Below are 19,314 nucleotides of genomic sequence, written 5' to 3' on the forward strand. Positions count from 1 at the left end.
AAACATGTATGTAAACATGTATGTAAACATGTATGTATGTAAACATGTATGTATGTAAACATGTATGTATGTAAACATGTATGTAAACATGTATCAAACGCTGGCAGTCTCCTTTAATTCACGTATAAAACTTCATTTTATAAGTGCTTTAAAACTACAAGGTCAGACCCTGACCTTGGCAGGGTTTCATTTACAACGTCTGCATAGCGGGGTTTGGTTTCCCTGGTTGTGAGGAGTTTAATATTATTATTAACATCTTTATTGATAAATTTAATTACAGTTTTGCTAAATCTGAGGATTTTGATAGTCTTATTAGAGTGAGGATAATGCTGGTATTCACTGTCACGCAGGACAGAGGGTCATACACAAGACAATAGGTCTAAACTGTAGGCTGAAGCACATATATATCACGGTTACAATCAATGTTTTAATGTATGGATATGTGAAAACAACTTTCTATTGTTCACTGCCACACAAGGGCAGGGATGGGTTCATAAGTGATGCAGCTTAGAAGTAATATAAATAACAATTGTTCTTCATTCTGTAAAATGGACAAGCAAATTTTGGGTAAATTGTTAGGATGTCGTCCAGAACACCTGAGTCAATAAAATAGTTACACAGTTGGTGGTACAAGAAGCCAGGAGGTCTAAAGTCCTTTACGGTTTCACATTCATCAATATAGTGTTCTAGTGAATGCATTAAAGGTTTATCACAGAGTTTACAGTCTGAGTATTCTGGTAGTGGCTCAGCCTCACTAACCTGCCAGATGTGTCTATAGCCAAGGTGAACTACCACAATGACTACATCACATTGCCTGGTCCCGTTACTGTGCTGACCATACAAATACCTATTATTACAAAACTTGTGAGGAGGTGGAGATGAGCAGTCCTCTCCTCCTTAGATCCCACCTGGGGAGGAGAGGGTGAGAGGTGAGGGAAGTGAGAGATGAGGGAGGAGAGGAGCAAGGTGATGCTAGAGATGGCAGATACAAACAATGGGAAGGATAAAGAGTGAATGGAACATTAGTGAAGGGTAATGAATGGGAGAAAGGGAAGAAGCATGATAGAGGAGGGAAGGGGAGAGAGAGAAGACAGTCGCCTTACGGTGTGCTGCACGGTACACTGTACACTCATTCATAGCACACCATATTTTAGGCCGTTGGCTATTTTGTCACGTCAAGTTGAGGTGTAGTGTTATGAGATGACGGGATGGTTCATATATGCCGTCCACTGACCACAACAGTTGGGGTGAACAGCCTCTCTCATCTCGGGTGGTTCACACGTAATTACTGATGACGGCAATTATCTAGTTGCCTGCACTACTGTGAACCACGGTGAACCAGCATGTGGGTGGAGGAGAAGCATGTGGGAGGCTGGAGAACCGTAAGGGTCCGGGTTCTCTCCCACCACAAGCATCTTGATGCTTCGCTTGCCGTGGTGGTGGTCCAAGAGCCTGGTTGATCAGTCCAGCAACCAGGAGGCCTGGTCGACGACCGGGCCGCGGGGACGCTAAGCCCCGGAAGCAGCTCAAGGTAACCTCAAGGTGGTGGTGTGATGCTTGTGGTGGGGGCTGTGGTGGTGGCGTTCCTGTGGTCTACCACTACCCGTTACCTCCACGTGGGTTACTGCCCCCTTCCCTCCTAGCCTTCCCCACTTCCCTCCTAGCCTTCCCCACTTCCCTCCCTTCCCCCACTCTTCCTCTCCCCTCGTCTTCCATCCCTTTCCCTCCCCTTCTCTCACCTGCGCTGCTCCGGCCCATAGAAGCCCCCTTATCTTCTCAGGTCGTCCCCTTGGATGGTATTTCATTTAGAAATTGTGTCTAGAAGCAAGTCTATCAAAGATGTTTTTCTCTGATAGGTTTGTACTTGTAGTAGTACTCACCTAGATGTGCTTGCTTGGCCTCTATGGTCCCGCCTCTCGACTCGCAAGCTACTGGTGTACAGGTTCCTGAGCTTGTTGCGCTCTTATGGTAGCCACGTGTGATCAGTCAGGTTGTTGGTTGTGCTACCCACATGATTACTGTGGTGGCCGGGTGTCGAACCAGCACCACTAGGGTACTTTAACACCACCGCTGCCACCATTGTACCACCGCTGCCACCATTGTACCACCGCTGCCACCATCTTGAGGTTATCTTGAGATGATTTCGGGGCTTTTTAGTGTCCCCGCGGCCCGGTCCTCGACCAGGCCTCCACCCCCAGGAAGCAGCCCGTGACAGCTGACTAACACCCAGGTACCTATTTTACTGTTAGGTAACAGGGGCATAGGGTGAAAGAAACTCTGCCCATTGTTTCTCGCCGGCGCCTGGGATCGAACCCAGGACCACAGGATCACAAGTCCCGCGTGCTGTCCGCTCGGCCGACCAGCTCCCTTGTACCATTGTACCACCGCTGCCACCATTGTACCACCGCTGCCACCATTGCTTTTTGACACCATTGTAACACCGCTGCCACCATTGTACCACCTGACAGCTGGGTGGAGAGCGCTTCGGATTCATAGTCCTGAGGTCCCGGGTTCGATCCCCGGTGGAGGCGGAGACAAATGGGCAAAATGTTTCTTTCCCCCTGACGCTCCTGTTACCTAGCAGTAAATAGGTGCCTGGCAGTTAGCTGCTACGGGCTGCTTCCTGGGGGGTGCGTAACAAAAAGGAGGCCTGGTCGAGGACCGGGCCGCGGGGACGCTAAGCCCCGAAATGATCTGAAGATAACGTCAAGATAAGAAGATAACCATTACAATAACGGTTGACAACTATTGCTATCATCACTTGTAATGACACAAGCACCAACACCTGTGACCACCTCTGCTCAATTATCCTCTAATGACCTGTAATATCTCTTGATAATTACCTGTGACTACAGAGGAAAGTCAGCAGTTGGGACTGACTGCTGACTATCCTAGTATGCAAACTACTGACAACCAGTGTACAGTGATCAACAGTTATTCATGTAGACTGATCAACAGACCAATGTAGACTGATCAACAGTTATTCATTTGAGCAGAGATCAATTACATTTACACTGTAGAATCATCAGCAATTGTAAGAGATGAAGGACTTTATCCAACATGTGACAAAACTGTGGCGGGGTCATTGACACTCAATGATGATGATATGATGATGATGATGATGCTGCTGTAGCTGCAGCAGCACTTGCTGGACTAGTTCGAATCTGGACTGGACTTGCTGGACTAGTAGTAGTAGCAGCATACTGCTACTACTACTACTACAAAGCACCAAGCCATTACGACTATGTATCACTGGGAAGGGGGTCAGGATAGGCATTTGGGATGGGACGGGGGGGGGGGTGGGAACTCAAAGATGATAAATACCAATAAGTTTGCTTCTGACAATTATATGGTAGCTAGAAGAGCAATGGGGATGATAATGGTCCAAATGTTGTGGAACTGTTACAGGCATCTAACGTTCCATGATGTTCCTGTGATCTCACGTCTGTTGGGCCCAATCACTTGGGCTGGACGGTAGAGCGACGGTCTCGCTTCATGCAGGTCGGCGTTCAATCCTCCGACCGTCCATAAGTGGTTGGGCACCATTCCTTTCCCCCGTCCCACCCCAAATCCTTATCCTGACCAGGAAGCAGCCCGTGACAGCTGACTAACACCCATGTACCTATTTTACTGCTAGGTAACAGGGACATAGGGTGAAAGAAACTCTGGCCATTGTTTCTCGCCGGCGCCCGGGATCGAACCCGGGACCACAGAATCACAAGTCCAGCGTGCTGTCCGACCGGTTCCCCAACGTCTAGAAACTGTCGTGCTAAAGTGCACCTTATGCTAACCTACCAGAGGACCCAAAACAGAAAATGGGATTCTAAGTCAAATTCGGGAACCGCTGCCATTTTCTAGTACAAATTTTTGGCCTTTGAGTACACGTCTATCTACCTTGTGTAGTTTCCGGGGATCAAGAGCCCCGCGGCCCAGTCTCCGACCAGCCCACTGGGTTGGTCAACCAGGCTGTTGGAGGTGGCTGCGTGCAGCCTGACGTATGAGGCTGGACGGGACCTGCACCCTATTATTATTTTCCACGTGTTTACGTAGAAAGTAGTAAAACATAATATGCTGTAATTACGTAGTTTTCTACGTAATTACAGGATATTATGTATCTCCCGCCTGCGCTCAAGGGAGTACAGATTTAGGCTCTTTAGTCGGTCCCAATAGTTTAGATGTTTTACCGAGTGGATTCTAGCAGTAAAGGATCTCTGCACGCTCTCCAGCGGCCAGATTCACGAAAGGACTTACGCAAACACTTAAGAACGTGTACATCTTTCCTCAATCATAGACGGCTTTGGTTACATTTATTAAATAGTTTACAAGCATGAAAACTTGCCATTCAACTGTTTTTATTGTTATAAACAGCCTCCTGGTGCTTCGGAGCTCATTAACTGTTTAATAATTGTAAACGAAGCCGCCAAAGATGTACAGGTTCGTAAGTGCTTGCGTAAGTGCTTTCGTGAATCTGGCCCCAGGTCAGCAATTTCTCCAGCTTTGAAAGGGGCTGTCATTGTGCAGCAGTACTCCACTCTAGAGAGCACAAGCGTCTTGAAGAGTATCATCATCGGTATAGCATCTCTAGTGTGAAAAGTTCTTGTTATCCAACCTGTCGTTTTCTGCTGGGAATACATATACATACAGATGTTATGGTGAGCATGCTGGCCGCTACGAGCAACAGAATGATAGATCAAGTTATAACCGGCCAAACGTGGCTCCCAGCTGGGCTTGGGAGAGTAGAAGAACTATATGTAATTGCAGGATAACTACAGGGAGCCGGTCGGCCGAGCGGACAGCACGCTGAACTTGTGATCCTGGGTTCGATCCCAGGCGCCGGCGAGAAACAATGGGCAGAGTTTCTTTCACCCTATACCAATGTTACCTAACAGTAAAATAGGTACCTGGGTGTTAGTCAGCTGTCACGGGCTGCTTCCTGGGGGTGGAGGCCTGGTCGAGGACCGGGCCGCGGGGACGCTAAGCCCCGAAATCATCGCAAGGTCGCAAGGTAACCTGAGGAACACGAGTGGTGAGTGAGGCGAGTAGAACAACTCTGGGAACCCTCTGCAGGTAACCTCCAGGTAAACATAATTGTGGACTAGAGCAGGACCTGCTCGGCCACTTGTTTGTGGCCGGTTAAAATGCGGGAGATGCCCCCCCCTGATATTTAGCAGTAATTAGGTACCTGGGAGTTAGTCAGCTGCTACGGGCTGCTTCCTGGGGGTGGAGGCCTGGTCGAAGACCGGGCCGCGGGGACGCTAAGCCCCGAAATCATCTCAAGATAACCAAGATAAGAGGAAGGACGGGGATGGGGTAGATAGGAGTGGAGGTGGAGGGTGAGATGGTGGATGTAGGAGGCACAAGAGACCCCTTACTCTCCATTACCAGTAATTGTTGGTGGAGGGCGCAGGACTCCACCCACCACCACCACTATCCTCGTAATTATGGTGGTGGTGGGGGGGGGGGGACTGGTAGTGGTGGTGGTTGTTGGGGGGAGACATACACCATATGGGAGGGAGACTAATGGAATGTCATTAACAAGATATCCGCCGGTGTTCACATCTACCATTTGTTATTATGTCGACCCGTCTTGGGTTGAACCTCCCCCCCCCCTCGGCTGGGGGCTAGGGGGGGGGGTTGGCAGGTGGTGGGGGAAGGCATCCTATTGGCATGTGTTGTGTTCAGGTTGTGGTGAACAACCAGGTGTCAACCAGGTGGTGTATTGACCGTGCTATTATTTCCCCTCAGTTCCCTCCAGACTTTGTTCTCATTATTGTGTGTTCAGTCCAGTCTTTGTTCTCATTGTTCTGTGTTCACTTCAGTCTTTGCCTCGCCCGGTGGTGGAGGACCAAGGAACGTCTTGAGCGGCGCCTCTCTGCGCAAGGAGGCGCCTACCAGCCTCAAGTCACTTTGCCGTTATTGAAGCCTTTCGACAATTGATTTGTCATGTATAGATCAAATTGTTCCGTTTCCCAGATGACAGTTTGCAGCCTGAAGGTCCTGTGCGATCATAAAACATGCATTCTTATATTCATTCATTCATTCATTCATTCATTCGTGAAGGACGTTATAGAGAGGTAGTGAATTGAATTATCAGGGGAAAGCACCAAACCATTACGACTATATAGCACTGGGAAAGGATTAGGATAAGGATTTGGGATGGGACGGGGGGAAGGAATGGTGCCCAACCACTTGTGGACGGTCGGGGATTGAACGCCGACCTGCATGGAGCGACGTGATGATTCTCTAGTGAGCATTGCTCCGTCAGGGTCTGTAATCTGTTCTCTCATGCGCTTGGTTTATGGTGTTGATGACAGGCGCACTTGGCGGCCCAGGGGAGCAACGCACTGTAGCTGGTTCAGGCTTTTTGAGTGCTTCGGCTTCCCAGGTGAGACTTGTGAAGGCTTGCTCCACCAGGCTGTTGCTTGGAGCGGCCCGCAGGCCCACATATACCTGGTTGATGGGGTTCTGGGAGTTCTTCTACTCCCCAAGCCCGGCCCGAGGCCAGGCTTGACTTGAGAGAGTTTGGTCCACCAGGCTGTTGCTTGGAGCGGCCCGCAGGCCCACATATACCTGGTTGATGGGGTTATGGGAGTTCTTCTACTCCCCAAGCCCGGCCCGAGGCCAGGCTTGACTTGTGAGAGTTTGGTCCACCAGGCTGTTGCTTGGAGCGGCCCGCAGGCCCACATATACCTGCTTGATGGGGTTCTGGGAGTTCTTCTACTCCCCAAGCCCGGCCCGAGGTCAGGCTTGACTTGTGAGAGTCTGGTCCACCAGGCTGTTGCTGTTTTTCTTCTAATGCCTCAGTGATTTTGTCGTAGTGGTTGAGTACTTGACGGTGGGCAAGCAGGGGACTGTCTTGACAGGCAGGCAGACTGGGACAGGTAGAGAAGCACATAGATATATATTAATCACTATATTATTTGATATCTCTCTCGTCTCCATTCTAGTGAGTACATTTTGAGAGCTTTGAGACGACGCCAATAATTAAGGTGGTTGATCGCGTGTATGCGTGCCGTATATGTTCTCTGTATTCCCTCTATTTCAACATTCTCTCCCGTATGAATTTGTTAATAATAATTGCATGACTTTTGCTTATATTTTAATTTACTCATAATACTTTAGACTTTAGTACTTTAAGCCATTTAATTTGTTTTATGGACTTGGATGTTGAGTGTATATTGTTTGTAATATATGATGAAGGGTTGCCTGAAGCAGGTGTGTGTCTGAAGCAGGTGTGTGTCTGAAGCAGGTGTGTGTCTGAAGCAGGTGTGTGTCTGAAGCAGGTGTGTGCCTGAAGCAGGTGTGTGCCTGAAGCAGGTGTGTGCCTGAAGCAGGTGTGTGCCTGAAGCAGGTGTGTGTCTGAAGCAGGTGTGTGCCTGAAGCAGGTGTGTGTCTGAAGCAGGTGTGTGCCTGAAGCAGGTGTGTGCTTGAAGCAGGTGTGTGTCTGAAGCAGGTGTGTGCCTGAAGCAGGTGTGTGCCTGAAGCAGGTGTGTGCCTGAAGCAGGTGTGTGCCTGAAGCAGGTGTGTGCTTGAAGCAGGTGTGTGTCTGAAGCAGGTGTGTGTCTGAAGCAGGTGTGTGTCTGAAGCACGTGTGTGTCTGAAGCACGTGTGTGTCTGAAGCACGTGTGTGTCTGAAGCAGGTGTGTGTCTGAAGCAGGTGTGTGCCTGAAGCAGGTGTGTGCCTGAAGCAGGTGTGTGCCTGAAGCAGGTGTGTGCCTGAAGCAGGTGTGTGCCTGAAGCAGGCGTGTGCTTGAAGCAGGTTGTGTTGACAGGCGTTGACAGGTGTTGTGTTGACAGATGTTGATGTTTGGTTGTGTTGACAGGGTCCTCCTGCGCCGCCTGCCGGGCCTGGACAACTCAAGTTCACCATCGCTGAGACCTGCGACCGCATCAAGGAGGAGTTCAACTTCCTGCAGTCCCAGTATCACGCGTGAGTACCTGGTGTTGTGGGGGGGGGGGGTCAGTACCTGGTGTTGTGGGGGGGGGGTCAGTACCTGGTGTTGTGGGGGGGGGGTCAGTACCTGGTGTTGTGGGGGGGGTGAGTACCTGGTGTTGTGGGGGGGGGTCAGTACCTGGTGTTGTTGGGGGGGGGGGGGTCAGTACCTGGTGTTGTTGGGGGGGGGGGTCAGTACCTGGTGTTGTGGGGGGGGGGGGTCAGTACCTGGTGTTGTGGGGGGGGGGTCAGTACCTGGTGTTGTGGGGGGGGTGAGTACCTGGTGTTGTGGGGGGGGGTCAGTACCTGGTGTTGTTGGGGGGGGGTCAGTACCTGGTGTTGTGGGGGGGGGTCAGTACCTGGTGTTGTTGGGGGGGGGTCAGTACCTGGTGTTGTGGGGGGGGGTCAGTACCTGGTGTTGTGGGGGGGGGTCAGTACCTGGTGTTGTGGGGGGGGGTCAGTACCTGGTGTTGTGGGGGGGGGGGTCAGTACCTGGTGTTGTGGGGGGGGTCAGTACCTGGTGTTGTGGGGGGGGGGTCAGTACCTGGTGTTGTGGGGGGGGGTCAGTACCTGGTGTTGTGGGGGGGGGTCAGTACCTGGTGTTGTGGGGGGGGGGTCAGTACCTGGTGTTGTGGGGGGGGGGTCAGTACCTGGTGTTGTGGGGGGGGGGTCAGTACCTGGTGTTGTGGGGGGGGGGTCAGTACCTGGTGTTATGGGGGGGGGTCAGTACCTGGTGTTGTGGGGGGGTCAGTACCTGGTGTTGTGGGGGGGGTCAGTACCTGGTGTTGTGGGGGGGGGGTCAGTACCTGGTGTTGTGGGGGGGGTCAGTACCTGGTGTTGTGGGGGGGGGTCAGTACCTGGTGTTGTGGGGGGGGTCAGTACCTGGTGTTGTGGGGGGGGGGTCAGTACCTGGTGTTGTGGGGGGGGTCAGTACCTGGTGTTGTGGGGGGGGGGTCAGTACCTGGTGTTGTGGGGGGGGTCAGTACCTGGTGTTGTGGGGGGGGTCAGTACCTGGTGTTGTGGGGGGGGGGTCAGTACCTGGTGTTGTGGGGGGGGTCAGTACCTGGTGTTGTGGGGGGGGGGTCAGTACCTGGTGTTGTGGGGGGGGGGGTCAGTACTGAGATAGGAATTATAGACGTAAAGTTATTGCCAATTATTGTTTAATAAATCACAGTTGTGAACTAAAGTAATTCTTTAGTAATTCCGGTTGCAATTCTTTTAACCATGTTGTAGCTCAGGCGATTAAGGCAGCGTATGGGATGCTCTCGGTCGTAGGTTCGAACACTCGTCACGGTTCTTGTGAACTTGTTGAAGTAAAGTAATCTTCGTGCTCTCATTCATCACTTTGTGTTATCGTGAATGATATCAGTGTTGCAGGGAGCAGTTATCTGGCCCCCAGCAGTAAGTTATTCACCCCCTCCCTTTGTTCCTAAATTAACTTGGCTACTAACATTGAAATTGTATTTGATTAACGATTTGACAACAATTGGAGCCAGTCGTGGGTGGCCTGACACCAGTGTAATCTGTAATTACCCAAGTGTAGTTAGCCAAGTATAGTTACAGGATGAGAGCCACGCTCGTGGTGTCCCGTCTTCCCAGTACTCTTTGTCATATAACACTTTGAAACTACTGACGGTCTTGGCCTCCACCGTGTACTGGTGTGTGTGTGTGTGTGTGTGTGTGTGTGTGTGTGTGTGTGTGTGTGTGTGTGTGTGTGTGTGTGTGTGTGTGTGTGTGTGTACTCACTTATTTGTGCTTGCAGGATCGAGCATTGACTCTTGGATCCCGCCTTTCTAGCTATCGGTTGTTTACAGCAATGACTCCTGTCCCATTTCCCTATCATACCTAGTTTTAAAAGTATGAATAGTATTTGCTTCCACAACCTGTTCCCCAAATGCATTCCATTTTTCTACTACTCTCACGCTAAAAGAAAACTTCCTAACATCTCTGTGACTCATCTGAGTTTCCAGTTTCCACCCATGTTGTGTGTGTGGTGTGTGTGGGTGTGTGTGTGTGTGTGTGTGTGGTGTGTGTGGGGAGGGGTGAGAAGTGGGTGTGTGTGGTAGTGAAGGTGATGGTAACGTTACTGGAGTGTTATGTGGTTATGGCGGCTGGGTTTGTGGGTGTGAATTACCTCCCCACCTCCACAATTACTGTCTTCCTAAATTATCACCCGCTAACACTCTTTATACCTCTGGTGTATTGTGTGCGCGCGCACGTGTGTATTTACTCTTGTCTGTCTCCACACACACATACATGCATACATATACATGTATCTCCACGGTGTAGCCTGTTGCAGCTGTTAAACTCCCAGGTACCTGTTTACTGCTAGGTGAACAGAGCACCAGGGTGAAAGAAACTCCGGCTATTTTGTTTGTGCCATCAGCCGGAATCGAACTCTGACCCTAGGATTACGAGTCCAGAGTGACGTCCTCTCAGCTGTCAAACCCCCAACTTGATTATACCTAGTGTGTGTGTGCTCACCTAGTTGTGTTTGCGGGGGTTGAGCTCTGGCTCTTTGGTCCCGCCTCTCAACATGTGTACAGATTCCTGAGCCTATTGGGCTCTATTGTGTACTCACCTATATGTGCTTGCAGGATCGAGCATTGACTCTTGGATCCCGCCTTTCTAGCTATCGGTTGTTTACAGCAATGACTCCTGTCCCATTTCCCTATCATACCTAGTTTTAAAAGTATGAATAGTATTTGCTTCCACAACCTGTTCCCCAAGTGCATTCCATTTTTCTACTACTCTCACGCTAAAAGAAAACTTCCTAACATCTCTGTGACTCATCTGAGTTTCCAGTTTCCACCCATGTCCCCTCGTTCTGTTATTATTACGTGTGAACATTTGATCTATTTCCACTTTGTCAATTCCCCCGAGTATTTTATATGTCCCTATCATATCTCCTCTCTCCCTTCTTTTCTCTAGTGTCGTAAGGTTCAGTTCCTTCAGCCGCTCTTCATATCCCATCCCTCGTAGCTCTGGGACAAGCCTCGTCGCAAACCTCTGAACCTTCTCCAGTTTCTTTATGTGTTTCTTCAGGTGGGGGCTCCATGATGGCGCGGCATACTCTAAGACGGGTCTCACGTAGGCAGTGTAAAGCGCCCTAAAAGCTTCCTCATTTAGGTTTCTGAATGAAGTTCTAATTTTCGCCAGTGTAGAGTACGCTGCTGTCGTTATCCTATTTATATGTGCCTCAGGAGTTAGATTAGGTGTCACATCCACTCCCAGGTCTCTTTCTCGAATCGTTACAGGTAGGCTGTTCCCCTTCATTGTGTACTGTCCCTTTGGTCTCCTGTCACCTGATCCCATTTCCATAACTTTACATTTACTGGTGTTAAACTCCAGTAGCCATTTCCCTGACCATCTCTGCAGCCTGTTTAAGTCCTCTTGGAGGATCCTACAATCCTCGTCTGTCACAACTCTTCTCATTAATTTTGCGTCATCTGCAAACATTGACATGTATGATTCCACTCCTGTAAACATATCATTTACGTAAATTAGAAAGAGGATTGGTCCCAGCACCGATCCTTGAGGTACTCCACTTGTTACTGTTCGCCAGTCCGACTTTTCGCCCCTTACCATTACCCTCTGGCTCCTTCCTGTTAGGTAGTTCTTCACCCATACTAGGGCCTTTCCGCTTACTCCTGCCTGCCTCTCAAGTTTGTATAGCAGTCTCATGTGCGGTACCGTATCAAAGGCCTTTTGGCAGTCAAGAAATATGCAGTCTGCCCAGCCTTCTCTGTCCTGCCTTATCCTTGTTACTTTATCATAGAATTCTAAAAGGTTTGTTAGGCATGATTTCCCTGTCCAGAACCCATGTTGGTGCTTGTTTACAAACCCAATGCTCTCCAGGTGCTCAACAAGTCTTAGCCTAATTATTCTTTCAAGTATTTTTGCAGGGGATGCTTGTCAGTGATACGGGTCTGTAGTTAAGTGCCTCCTCCCTATCACCCTTTTTGAAAATCGGTACGACATTTGCCTCCTTCCAGCAACTGGGCAATTCTCCCGACATAAGTGACTCATTAAAGATCATTGCCAGAGGCACGCTGAGAGCCTGCGCTGCCTCTTTAAGTATCCACGGTGATACTTTGTCTGGTCCAACAGCTTTATTTGCATCCAGTGTTGTCAACTGTTTCATTACATCCTCTGCTGTCACCTCTATATCCGATAGTCTTTCATCTTGGGTAATCTCTTCTAACAATGGGAGCTGCTCAGGCTCGGTTGTGAACACTCCATGGAATTTTGCATTCAGTACCTCGCAGATTTCCTTGTCGCTTTCTGTATATGCCCCTTCTGTTTTCCTCAGTCTTGTCACTTGGTCATTTACCGACATCTTCCTTCTTATATGGCTATGTAGTAATTTTGGTTGCTTTTTCGCTTTGACTGCAATATCGTTCTCATAATTTCTTTCCGACACTCGTCTTATGTTAATGTAATCATTCCTAGCTCTGTTACATCTAATCCTGTTGTCCTCTGTCCTTTGTCTTCTGTACTTCCTCCACTCCCTCCTGCTTCTCACCTTTGCTTCCTGACACTGTCTATTAAACCATGGGTTATTATATTCCCTCCTGCTTTTTTCCTTTATTGTTGGAATAAATCTATCTTCAGCCTCCTTGCATTTCAATATGACTTGGTTCATCATACCTTGCACTGTTTTTCCTCTAAGTTCTTCCTCCCACTGCACTTCTCCCAGGTAGTCCCTTATCCTTCTGTAGTCCCCTTTTCTGTAATCAAGTCTCCTTTCCCGGACCTCTTGTCCTTTGGTCACAATTTTAAGCTCCATCATGTAGTCAAAGACTAGGACACAATGGTCACTAGCTCCTAGTGGTATTTCATGTTCCAACTGCTCGATGTCTTCTACATTCTGAGTGATAATGAGATCTAATAGGCTGGGCGTATCCCCTCCTCTTTCCCTAGTATCTTCTTTCACATGCTGTGTTAGGAAATTCCTGTCAATAACGTCTACCAGCTTCGCTCCCCAGGTCTCCTCCCCGCCATGGGGATTCCTCGTTTCCCAATCTATCTCTCCGTGATTTAGGTCCCCCATGACCAGCAGCTTCGCTCTCATTCTATGCGCTAAAGTTGCTGCCCTCTGCAGTTCATCCATACATGTCTTGTTGCTGTCCTCGTACTCCTGCCTGGGCCTTCTACTGTTTGGTGGGGGATTGTAGAGTATCAAGATTACAATCTTCTTCCCATCCACTGTCAGAGTTCCATGTATGAAGCTTGTGCTTTCATTGGTACCCGGATTTTCCAGCTCATCAAACTTCCATTTCCGCTTTATTAGTAGTGCCACTCCTCCCTGTCTCTGTGTCCTTTCTTTTCTTATCACCTGGTACCCCTCTGGAAAGATTGCATCCGAGATCATGCCATTTATTTTAGTTTCCACTATTGCCACTATGTCTGGGTCTGCCTCACTAACTCTTTCTTTTATCTCTTCTGCTTTATTGGCTACCCCATCAGCATTGGTGTACCAAACCTTGAGACTCTTCTTGGAAACTCGGGTGTCAGAGTTCCCCCTTTCACCAGGGGTCTGGGGGGAACTGGGGGGTGTCTGGGGGGCAAGTGGGGGCTGTGGGGGTGAGTGGGGGGGTGCCTGGGAGTGCCTGGTAGGCGAATGGGGTCTGGGCATCTAGGGGGGTAGGAAGGGCATAATGGGTCTGAAAGTTAGGGGTCTGAATAGCATAGGGGGGTTGAGAAATAGAGAGAGACTGAGAGTCAGATAGAGGTTGAGAGGTTGGGGGGAAGAGGGATACTGAGGGCGGAGAGCTGAGATGAGAATGGAGCATGGGTGCTGGGAGTGGAAGAGAGGGTATATTAGTTAGGGGGGAATCGGGGGTAGGTGGGGGTTTTGGGGTAGAAGAGGGGAAGAGGGAGATGGGGGAAGGTGTTAGGGGGTCACAAGGTGAGGGGGTTAAATGTGGGCTGGAGGTGCATGGGAGGGGTGAGGGTTGGGTGGGGTTTGGGGGTGAGTGGAAGAGGGGTGCAGTGGAAGCTGGGATGGAGTAGATGGAATTGAAGTCAATGGGGTAGAAGGGGCAGGGGAGTGGGAAGGGGTATTTGGGGAGGGGGGATGGGAAGGTGGGTTTGGGGAGGGCATGGCTTGACCCACTGGGGTCGCTGACAAGTGTGATGTAGCAGGGGCAGGGGAATCGCTGTGGAGGTGCAAATGTGGAAGGGACAGGGGGGTTGTGGGAGGCTGAGGCAGGGGGGATGTATAGGAGGGCTGAGTTGGGGAGGATGCGACCTGGGAGGTGACCTGGGAGGTGCCGTGTGTGTGTGTGTGTGTGTGTGTGTGTGTGTGTGTGTGTGTGTGTGTGTGTGTGTGTGTGTGTGTACCAAGGTGTACATGTAGCACCAATGTCAACTAAGCCGGTTGTGGCAGGCATAGTTGGTGGCCTCTTCCCTCAGTGTCCGGCACAGCACTGAACTGCGCCAGGTGCTAGCCTCGGTATTTATGTCTCTGACCCCCCCCCCTCCCCCACACCTCCGGCCACACCCACCAGCCTTATGTATCACGCCGCCCCCCCAAAAATATCACTTATGGTCACCTGTACAACGTGACCCCTTCAACACTGTCATCCACCGTGGGGGGTCTTGCCCGCCTCACACCTAATGCTAGTTAGCATTGTAAATGTGTGGCCACGTCTGTGGTAGAAAATAATATAAAAAAACAAAACAAACAAACAAAAAAAACACCGCCTAGAGTGCCTTAACCACACTCGTGTACTCATTAACTACCGCTGCTGACAACACCTCGAGAGTGAGAACTACTAACAACATTTTACACACTAATCTGGCTACAACATTCCTGCAGGCTATAGACACGTGTGTGACTAAGAGTGTTACCACAAACTGATCTTTATTCCTCCTCCTTGATTTTCCCCTCTTCACCTTTGGTAGTTTCCTCTTCCCTCTCTCTTCTTGCCCTGGTGCTTCTTGTTTCATCATCTTGCCCTTCTACCCCCCTAGTTCGTCCGTGTGTTCATTATTCCCATCTTCCTCTTACATTTTACCCACTTCCCTCATACTGCAGTGTTCTCGGTCCCGTACTTCCACACTCCTCCCCTCTCTCTCCCCTCTCTCTCTCCCCTCTCTCTCTCACCTCTCCCCTCTCTCACCTCTCCCCTCTCTCACCTCTCCCCTCTCTCTCTCCCCTCTCCCCTCTCTCACCTCTCTCTCTCCCCTCTCCCCTCTCTCTCTCCCCTCCCCTGGTGTTTCCCCTCTGCGGACCGCCTCCCCTGCCTCGCCCTCACCCTTAATTATCCCATGTTCCTCTTGTTGTTTTTAATCTTAATCTTTCCATAGTGAGCTTTCTGGCTGGCGGGCTTCCGGCCCTTTGTGGATGGCCCCTTTGGGGAGAGAGGGAGGGGAGAGGGGTAGGGGGAGGGAGGGGAGAGAGTAGGCGGCGAGGCAGCAACTGGTCGTGATGGACAGTGTCATGCCCTAAGGTAAAGTAGGGCATGGCACTTGCCCTACTCTATCTCCTATATCCTACTTTGTTTACTTTATGACTTGCCCTCTTGACAGGAGGAACTCTCCCTCCTGTCAAACAGCATGCACAGAGTAGCAGTCAGACCAAATGACGGCCAAACAGTCAAAAGTTATGGTGTGACGGAGTGCAGTTTTTGCCACCCCGCCTTCGCCTCACTTGGGCTGGACTGATCAACCAGGCTGTTGGACGCGGCTGCTCGCAGCCTGACGTATGAGGTCAGATACAGCACCATAATACACCTCACAGCTTCGTGTCCTCAAGGGAAAACAGCCAGTTTTCTTGAAGTGCCGGACCAACCAAGCTGTAGTGGATATGTGGGCCTGCGGGCTGCTCCAAGCTGTCACCGGCCTTGCTGTATAGAGCCCCGTCAACCTGACACCATTATCGTCACCAACACTTCCTCTGAACCAGTTGGTTGACAGTTGAGAGGCGGGACCAAAGAGCCAAAGCTCAACCCCCGCAAGCACAAATAGGCGAGCACTTAGTTTGATGAAAGGGAGCAGTAGAGCAACAGAAGTACACTTACATCGCATTAGGCTTGGATACCCATGTGCATGGGAAATAGGCTTACAGGTTCCGGAAGATGAGAGGAAATGTCAGCACTGTGGAGAAATGCCCGACAGACCACTGGAACATTATCTAACACAGTGCACAGTTACAACCACAACAGACCACTGGACCATTATCTAACACAGTGCACAGTTACAAGCACAACAGACCACTGGAACATTATCTAACACAGTGCACAGTTACAACCACAACAGACCACTGGAACATTATCTAACACAGTGCACAGTTACAAGCACAACAGACCACTGGAACATTATCTAACACAGTGCACAGTTACAACCACAACAGACCACTGGAACATTATCTAACACAGTGCACAGTTACAACCACAACAGACCACTGGACCATTATCTAACACAGTGCACAGTTACAACCACAACAGACCACTGGAACATTATCTAACACAGTGCACAGTTACAGCCACAACAGACCACTGGAACATTATCTAACACAGTGCACAGTTACAACCACAACAGACCACTGGAACATTATCTAACACAGTGCACAGTTACAGCCACAACAGACCACTGGAACATTATCTAACACAGTGCACAGTTACAAGCACAACAGACCACTGGAACATTATCTAACACAGTGCACAGTTACAACCACACCAGACCACTGGACCATTATCTAACACAGTGCACAGTTACAACCACAACAGACCACTGGAACATTATCTAACACAGTGCACAGTTACAACCACAACAGACCACTGGAACATTATCTAACACAGTGCACAGTTACAAACCCATTAAGATTTCAATTAAGATTCAACATCACAGAAGAAGTTGTTAAACACATATGGCAAAATCTTACTGAAGCGACCATACGAGTCATAAATACTCACACTCCGCCCAAGTAAAACAGAAACAAGCAACACTTAGTGGGCCAGCCAGAGGCTTAGGGCCCTCACAATCTCTGAAAAAAAACTTTCGAGGAAGGAAATTCTCGCCACACGTAATACCCCCATTATGGGAAGAGGGAGGGGGGGAGGGGGGGTGATGAACACGGGGGGTGGGATGTGGGTAGTGTTCAAGAGACGGGATGGAGGACTGAACCCTCCATATGGGCCGGTGAGGAAGGTTGAACCCGGGACATGTTTTATGAAGGTGGGACGGAATGATGACAGGAACATCCACACCACCTCCTGGGTGATGACTAGAAGGATCTCTAACACAGAGAGAGGGAGGGAGGGAGGGAGTAGAGGATGGAGAGATAATTAAAGTAATTGGAGAAGACGAGGAAGGAGGGAGTGGGGGGGGGGGCAGGGGGGGGGGCGGTAGCGACCCTCCACGATCAATGGATCTCTAATTAGGTTAACTGGTTGGGCTTTACCTGGTAAATTATTGGCCCCCCCCCCCTCACCTCACCTGGACCCAGGAGCTAGAGCCCGGGGACTGGTGGCAGGCGTGACGGTACAGGGTTCGTGTGGGTGACCGCAAGGGATATAAGGCCAGTATGAGGCAACTATCAGGGGAAAGCACCAAGTCATTACGACTATATAGCACTGGGAAGGGGTCAGGATTTTGGGATGGGACGGGGGGAAAGGAATAGTGCCCAACCACTTATGGACGGTCGGGGATTGAACGCCGACCTGCATGAAGCGAGACCGTCGCTCTAGCGTCCAGCCCACGTGAGGCAGGAGGTACGGGGCTGTGGGTTAGGGGAGAGGCGCCACTGGGGCAAGGGATAGGCAGTAACCATCCCTGGTGATGGGATAGTGTGTACAACTAGGTGAGTGTACTCGCCTAGTTATACTCACCTAGTTGTGCTTGCGGGGGTTGAGCTCTGGCTCTTTGGTCCCGCCTCTCAACTGTCAATCAACAGGTGTACAGGTTGCTGAGCCTATTGGGCTCTATCATATCTACATTTGAAAGCTTTTTATTATTATTATTATTTTCTACCACAGACGTGGCCACACATTTACAATGCTAACCAGCATATATACATTTTCTTCTGTCCTCCATGGACAGGGTTAGAGAAGTGTTAAACATGTTCAAGGGTTTATTGAACACTCAACCACAGAAGGTGATTCGGTGCTTTTAACATGCTAAGCTAACCTACATCCGTAAATACATAGATACACAGATTTACGTATGCCCTACATAAAGTGTTAGATGTGTCTTTTACATAGTGTCATGAATGTGCATTTACAAAGGTGACGTGTAAATCGTGTCTTTTTACATAGTGTCATGAATGTGCATTTACAAAGGTGACGTGTAAATCTAAGAGGACATGATCAACGAGGGAGGAAGGTAATGGATGTCAACTATGTCTTCCTTCAGGTGAATATTTTGATCCAGTACTGACACCTCTCATACTTGTGGCCTGCTGCACGTGTTGATGCGTCAGTGTCTCATCAATGTCATCTCGTCAATGTCAGTGTCTCCAGAATAACGTTTACAACTCTGCCTGGATTTACAAATGTGAGTGAGTGAGTGAGTGAGTGAGTGAGTGAGTGAGTGAGTGAGTGAGTGAGTGAGTGAGTGAGTGAGTGAGTGAGTGAGTGAGTGAGTGAGTGAGTGAGTGAGCAAGTAAGTAAGTAAGTATCTTCATTAAAAACAATCTTACTCCACACACTTACACACGATCTTCACTACTACACACACACACACGACCGTCACTACTACACACACACACGACCGTCACTACTACACACACACACGACCGTCACTACTACACACACACACACGACCGTCACTACTACACACACACACGACCGTCACTACTACACACACACGATCTTCACTACTACACACACACACGACCGTCACTACTACACACACACACGACCGTCACTACTACACACACACACACACGACCGTCACTACTACACACACACACGACCGTCACTACTACACACACACGATCTTCACTACTACACACACACACGACCGTCACTACTACACACACACACACGACCGTCACTACTACACACACACACACGACCGTCACTACTACACACACACGATCTTCACTACTACACACACACGACCGTCACTACTACACACACACACGACCGTCACTACTACACACACACGACCGTCACTACTACACACACACGACCGTCACTACTACACACACACGACCGTCACTACTACACACACACACGACCGTCACTACTACACACACACACGACCGTCACTACTACACACACGACCGTCACTACTACACACACACGACCGTCACTACTACACACACACGACCGTCACTACTACACACACACGACCGTCACTACTACACACACACGACCGTCACTACTACACACACACGACCGTCACTACTACACACACACGACCGTCACTAC

The 19,314-nt window shown here is 49.7% G+C and overlaps 1 protein-coding gene across 1 annotated transcript in view; it reads left to right on the top strand.

The window, feature by feature from the left end:
- LOC123749736 (protein groucho) overlaps positions 1 to 19,314 on the top strand; it is a gene marked incomplete in the record, with an annotated part of 135,633 nt that overhangs the window by 49,444 nt on the left and 66,875 nt on the right. The window contains 1 exon segment of the mRNA XM_069323609.1: positions 7,824 to 7,930. Coding sequence (XP_069179710.1) covers positions 7,824 to 7,930 — 107 coding nt within the window.

The sequence above is a fragment of the Procambarus clarkii genome, chromosome 13 (assembly GCF_040958095.1).
Source record: "Procambarus clarkii isolate CNS0578487 chromosome 13, FALCON_Pclarkii_2.0, whole genome shotgun sequence".
NCBI lineage: Eukaryota > Metazoa > Arthropoda > Malacostraca > Decapoda > Cambaridae > Procambarus > Procambarus clarkii.